General features: G+C 31.3%; 1 protein-coding gene across 1 annotated transcript; it reads left to right on the top strand.

The window, feature by feature from the left end:
- The first annotated feature begins 6160 nt into the window (after nucleotides 1-6160).
- On the top strand, nucleotides 6161-7285 carry LOC129919169 (probable serine/threonine-protein kinase clkA). The gene has a single exon (XM_056000019.1). The coding sequence runs from the start codon at nucleotides 6161-6163 to the stop codon at nucleotides 7283-7285; it is 1125 nt and encodes a 374-aa protein (XP_055855994.1).

Below are 7285 nucleotides of genomic sequence, written 5' to 3'. Positions count from 1 at the left end.
CAAAATGCATGACCGGACCCACAGCCATTATGTGGATCTGGGCGGTTACATAAAATAATTGATATCTTGGATGGGTCTTTGATTTGGATGTATAAGATGTGAAATTCTTGCAGAGCCTAGTGAGCTAATTCAAAAATAAAGTGCACTAACAATGCATTTTTTAAATGACTTTTTCGATGAACAAAAAATTAAACAAGACGACACATCTTAAATGAAATTTTGTTCGTTAGAAAAAATTTGTCAAACGAAGTAGAAATAGGTTGCTACGTAGCAGATACATCAAAATAAATTAATGAAGTAGATCTGCTACATATGAAGTAAATACTCATCTCTGCTTATGGGTCGCTTCCCATAAGAACGTGTGTATTTTATCGAGCTGTCAGTTGAAAACTTAGACGGAACGGACGCAACGGATTCTATGGTTTGGACCCTTTACTGTGTGAATATTTTTTATTAATATTATTTGATATTATTTTCTCTATTGTACGTGATATTATTGTTTTATTATTTTCTCCTAATAGACCAGTGCTGATGCCTTCAAAACATTAAAAAGTACAAAAAAATCATAGTAGGATGAAACATATTGGAAAAGGAGGTGAATATGATGAAAATTAAAGGAAAAATAAATTACGGGCGAGCCGAGTTGAGTTGAGTTTTGATGGTAAAAAATGGTATATCTCGATTTCCGACAAAACTACAAATCCTATAGAAAAAAGTTGTATGGCAAAGTTGTAGGTAATAAAAAGATCTACAACTTTTGTATCAACAATTTTTTCACATAACCTCAAAATTTATATGAAAAATTCAAGAAACCGAGTTTTTGGTTTTTTATTTTTATCTTTTCCAAAAACCAAAATTTTTCTACGAAATTTGGTGAAAACTTACCTTATTATGTCCCAAATACACTGTAATTTATTTGATTTAAAATATTAATTTGTTCACCTTATTTTGACTTAATACCAAAAAAACACCTTAATTTTCAACCCAAAATTCACGTGTCAAAATATCAGCTTTTTTTAAAAAGTCGGTGGGCATTGCGTTCGTTAAAATGTCTATTTTCTGATGGTGTAAAAAAAATTTCACACTAGTATCCATAGAACATGTTCTAGTAAAATTCAAAAAATGAAAAAAGCTTGAATTCCAAAAAAAAATTTTTATCATTGTTTACAATTTTGGCCTATTTATTCAAATTTACACTTTAATTACTCAAAAACGTAAGATTAATCAATGTTACATGAAATTTTTGTTTTTGGAAAAGATAGAAATAAGAAACCAAAAACTCGGTTTTTTGAATTTTTCACATAAATTTTGAGGTTATGTGAAAAAATTGTTGTTACAAAAGTTGTAGATCTTTTTATTACCTACATTTTTGCCATACAACTTTTTTCTATAGGATTTGTAGTTTTGCCGGAAATCGAGATATACCATTTTTTACCATTGAAAACTCAACCCACCCACTTCCCGAACTCGGCTCGCCCGTAATTTATTTTTCCTTTAATTTTCATCATATTCACCTCCTTTTCCAATGGGTTTCATTCTACTATGATTTTTTTTGGTTTCCAAAACTATCGATATTTTTTAATCATTTGTAATGGGAAACAGATGAAAAATTGATATGATAAATTAGTAATAAATAATATAATTAAAATATTGTTTTGATATTTTAGTTATCATAAAACACATTTAATTAACTTCTGTTTTTCTTTTTATAAAAGGCAAGGGAAACGATTTTAATTCACTACATACAAGAATTTAACTTTTGTTGCCTATTTTATAAACAAATCCAAATGTATTATGCCAAATCAAGTGACAAATAGGGTAAAAGAGGGTGAGATGGCCCAGCGGGGGAGATGGCGCACTTTAAATATCTTATACATTTATTACTCTAAAAATGTATGAAAAAATATTTTTAAAGTAAATATTTAGCTTCAAATTTAAAGGAAAATCAATTTTTACTCCAACATTTTTATAAAAAAGACGACTTGTTCCAATCTATTATATAACATGCATTGGTGCTTGACTCCTGCACATCGTTCAACCATATGTGCAATGAATGTGGCAATAGAAATCTAAAACAAACTCATGCAACATCTCACTATCAGGGTATGCCATCTCACCCACCCTATAGGGGGAGATGCTTTTTTTTGCTATGAACAGGGTCTACAAGTTTGATTCTAATATTTTTTTGATATTCATCACCAAAAAATAGATAATGTCAAAAAACAAATCGCATATCGTAAATTTTTGACTTTTTTGATCGATATCTCGAAAACCGTTCATGATACGCAAAAAATGTGTATGCTTCTTGTAAAATTTTTGTATCTCGAAGGATAGCCGAGTTATTGTCAAAAAAATTATTGCGGAAAAAGCTCATAGGAAATCTTGGTCGAAAACTTCAAGTTAAGCTTTTTTAAGCATCCCCTACAACATATCAAAAATTTAGCTTTCTCGGTCATTTTGCATTTCCAAATGTATAAAATGACTGGACTAATGGATCTACTTTCTCACAATGGTTTGATACTAACACTGGTGTTAAGCACTGAGTGCCCTGTTGTATGCGTTGTTTATTAACGATATCGGCAAATGTCTCCCTGGTGGGATTCGGATAGCTGATACTACAATCAATATTTTTTTTTTTTTTTTTCACTTCAGATTCTTTGATGTAGTAAGCTTAGAACAAGCTTTTATCTACGATCAGAGGCTCATCATAAGTGCATGTTAGTGGTTAGTAAACAAAAAATACAACCTCCCACATGCACAATATAAAACAAAATAATTAGGAACAAATTTACAAGTTATAAAATTATAAGTACAAAAAATCCAACATATATAATTTATTTAAAACATTGATTAACAGTCACGATTGTGGAGCACTGGTTCGAAACAATGTTTTTAAACCCATTTTCGTCAAATTAAAGCCTAAGGATGAATGGTTCAAGTTAAAAAGTTTACTCATGCGACTAAGAGGCTCATTAATACTATAGTTTGTTCTATGAAAGTCGGTATGCAAAGGTTCAAATCTTCGTAGGAGGTGAGATCCACCCAGATAATTTATACCAATAGATACAAGCTAATAGATCAGGGGCGTCAATTTGGGAATTAATAAGCTGATGAAGAAAGATTAAATCATTATTTACACGTCTCTGTGCTAAAGTTTGCAACTGAAGAAGTTGAATGCGATGTTCATAAGGTGGCAAGTTGAAAGGATCGGTCCAAGGAAAATTGTGTTGTATAGATTCAATTCGGTTTTTATGAACTTCATAAAAAGGACTCCATACTTGAGAAGCGTACTCAAGATGGGGTCGAACGTAGCAGTTGTATAAAGATAGAGTAACAAATGGATCATCAAATTCCTTTGCCCAACGTTTAATAAATCGAAGCATTGAGCTCGCTTTATTTACTATAAAATTGATGTGTTCAGTAAATCCTAAATTTGAACTAAATTGTACACCCAAGTCTTTGAAGCTAAATACTCGACATAGCTTATGTTACAAGATGTAGTAATCAAAAATATTAAAAATATTAATTTAGCTGAGTTAAGTGAAAGGCCATTTTTACCACACCAAACATTAAAACTGTTAATATCGCTTTGTAGAAGGATACGGTCATTGTCAGACTTAATTTCTTTAAAAATCTTCATATCATCAGCATATATTAAAATATCACTTGAAGTTATGCACGAGATTACGTCGTTTATAGCTAAAATGAATAAAAATGAGCCTAGGTGACTTCCCGGAGGGACTCCAGAGTTGGCTATGAAAAGATCTGAAAGACAGTTTCTAAATTTGACCTGATAGGATCTTTGGAAAACCAAAAGCTTTTAATTTGAAGATTATTATTTTATGACTAAGTTGATCAAATGCCTTTGAAAAGTCAGTGTAAACGCAGTCATTACCCTTTTCTAATGCATTTGAACATTTATTTAAGAAGCTACGAAGATTAGTTGTAATAGATCTTTTTCTTACAAAGCCATGTTGCATTTCACTTATCAGATTTTTACTATAAAATGCTAAACTATAACAAACAACTTGCTCAAAAACCTTTGGAATGCAGGATAGTTTCGAAATAGGCCTATAATTCTTTATATCTGTCTTATCACCCTTCTTGAAAACAGGAGTGAGGAATGACTTTTTCCAGATGGAGGGAAATTTTCCTGACTTTTTTTTGAAAGTTTGAATAAAAATGTTAGAGGCTGAACTAGGGAGTTTCTACAGTTTTTTAATACTATTGGTGGCACACCGTCTGGGCCAGCAGAACAATCATCATTTAAGGATGAAAGAAGGTCTAACACAGTACTTTGCAGTACAGGGATGTTCGTACAACTCTTTTCGGAATATGAATGTAAATTTTTGAAATAGATTTCGTCAACATCAACAGTCTCATTAACAAATGAATTACGAAAGTTATTGGCGAAAGCATTGCAAATGTCAAATATTTGATGTAATGTAATATCGTCATGAATGAAGTTTGCCGGATATCCATCTGAGTTTTTCTTTGAGTTAACAAGGTTCCAAAATGACTTTGGATCTTTTCTTAGGGAATTTCCTTTCTCAATCATGTAGTCGGTGTACAAATTTTTTGAATGAGTTTTGAATTCTTCAAATAGTTCAACGTAAGAAGCGTGATCAACTGGTGAAACACTGAGCCAAAAAACAACGTAAAATCAATCGAAACCACTTTGAATCAATGGAAAATCACTACATTTTTAGCCTAAAGTGGAAAATGATTGAATCAAAGTAGCACACTAAGTTGTTCACACATTAAAAAAAATAAAAAAAAGTAAAACTGGCATCCGCTGGGGATCGAACCAGCTATACCTGGGTTGACAAGCTTGTGCTTTACCACTGTGCCATCTCACTTATAAAAATTGATGTGACAAACTGTAAGTTAAGCATAGGACGATTTTTAGAAAATTAATGAATATATTTTTCACCATTGATTCAATGTAGAACGGATTAAAAATTACTATGCGTTTTTTCTCTGGGTGAAGGGTTCTTAAAAAAAGTTTCCATGCTTTATTTCGTTTATTTCTTAGTATTTTTAGGTCTTTTGTGTACCAAGGGTGACTAAAATTATTATTATTATTTGATTTTTTCATGGAAAGGGAATTTACAAGGCAGCTGTTAAGGATGTTATAAAAATTTGTCAATATTAGATAATGTAAGTATATTTGCTATCCCTGAACTAGATATTGTTATATAATGAAATGTGCTTCTACGCTCTCCCCAATGCACCCACCTAAAAATAGCTTTTTACCACACTTGGGGTTTGATCACAAATGCTCCAGTGTGGCCTATTTAATAAAAATACGTTTTTGCTCCAACTACATCTTCTGTGAAGATAAAGTTGGAGAGCAATGATCATTAACAGCATAGCAACCAAGTGACGCCTAAAGATTAGAGAGAAGCTTTCTCTACAGTTGTTTTACTGTCTTGTTGTTCACTTAACTTTGTATTTTTGTCACTCTAGCTTCATCTCGCTACTTGTCTACATCTCGTCTTAAATTTGTATTATTGTACTTATAACTATTGTTAAAACTTAAAACTATTGCAACTATTAAACCTAAGAATAATTATGTTTAAACCTTAAGAATTACAATTAAATAAACTATTTAAAACCAAAAATACTTGTGTTCGCATCTTAATCGTTACTGGCGCAGTCGAAAAAACTTGGTGCGTGGAGTTAAAACTTAAATTTGCTAGTTAAAATAATAATTTCTTAAAACTATAAATTAAATAAACGTGGCCTGTGAAAATCATAAAAACCTGGCTTAAATAGTTAAAAAAAAAAGAGAACTTAAGCAAACAAAAAACTATTTTACGAAAAAGTCTAATGCTTGAAACCTTCACAAAATTCATAATTCTGGAAATTGTACCAAACATTTGTGAAAATTCTTCTGAAAATTGAAAATACCTAGTTTATGAAACTCCACCAAAGCACCGTTATAAAAACGCTCCCACGCTTGCGGAAAAAAAAAATTTTTGATTAAGTGCACACAAAAAAAGAAACTGTACCTATTTGACTATACCTAGTAATCTATAAAAACATTTGAAGGAAGCGAATATAAATCTATGGTCCAACTAGTCAGCAGCAAATATTAGTTCCAGTATCCCGTGAGTATCAAACAATATATTCCTGAAAAAAAAAGTTGCCTATAATCATGGAGTTCGTTAATCCTGTGGATAGATTTAAGATTATATTAGACTTAATTACTAAGATTCCAGAGTTTGATGGTAACAGCAAATATCTATTAGATTTCCTGGACAGGGTAGATGCTATTTCTGTAACTATTGATTCCTTTGAAGAATCAGCTAAAGCCATTTTAATGGGTTACGTTAAGGACAAAATTGTAGGTAGGGCTAAGTCCGAAATTCAAAAACATGGTAGATTAAATACTTGGAGTGAAATGAAAAATGTTTTAAAAAATAATTTTGGGGAAAGATTATCTATTGATAAATTGATTGATAGTATTCGAACAGCACGAGTCCAGACAACAATTGAAGATTATTACAATAAAATAAATAATTTTCTTTGTCGTATTAACAACACTTATTTACTAGGTAATAACCAAGATGGAATAAATGAAATGATTCAGTCAAACAATAGGATTGCTTTTCAAGCCTTTAAAAATAATTTACCCGAACCTACTAAATCTATTATATTAAGTCGAAACCCATCATCACTTACTGCAGCTTTTAAAATAATTGTTGAAATTAATCACCAAAGATATGGGCCAAACACTCGTTTTGCTCAAAGTTTAAATGATTCTTATTCTAGAAACACTAACCCTACAAATCCTTTTAGGGGTCAAAATAGCAGTCAGCATAGTAATAACAATAACAATTTCAATACCAATTCTTTTACAAGAAACAACAATTTTTCCCGTGGGTATAACAGGCAACTTAACAGTTCAATAGTAGGTCAAAATCAAAACAATAATCACACTGGACGTCAAAATTATAATAGTAATTCCACGGGCCAGTCTCGTCAAAATTATTACAACAATTCTTATGTCCAACCTCAACAAAATAATAACAGTTCCAATAGTGGTCAATCTCGACAAAATTATAACAATAACATGGGTCAATCTCGTCGAACCTACAATAACTTAAGCGTTCAATCACGTCAAAACAACAACAATTCAAACAGTAGTCAAACACGAAATCCGACTAGGCAATCAAATAGCGAGCCTATGGATATTTCGTTGAATGAACAGAGACAAAGCCAATCTTCTGAAAATCAGCAAAATTTTCAAATGGATCAAAGAAACACCTACCCTATATAA

The sequence above is a fragment of the Episyrphus balteatus genome, chromosome 4 (genome assembly GCF_945859705.1).
Source record: "Episyrphus balteatus chromosome 4, idEpiBalt1.1, whole genome shotgun sequence".
Classification (NCBI taxonomy): Eukaryota; Metazoa; Arthropoda; class Insecta; order Diptera; family Syrphidae; genus Episyrphus; species Episyrphus balteatus.
The sequence above is the reverse complement of the archived record's forward strand: the minus strand, read 5'-3'. Positions and strand labels throughout refer to the sequence as shown.

What these genes read in the sequence shown, in the direction of transcription:
- LOC129919169 (XM_056000019.1), top strand. Translation starts at nt 6,161, where the DNA reads ATGGAGTTCGTTAATCCTGTGGATAGATTTAAGATTATATTAGACTTA.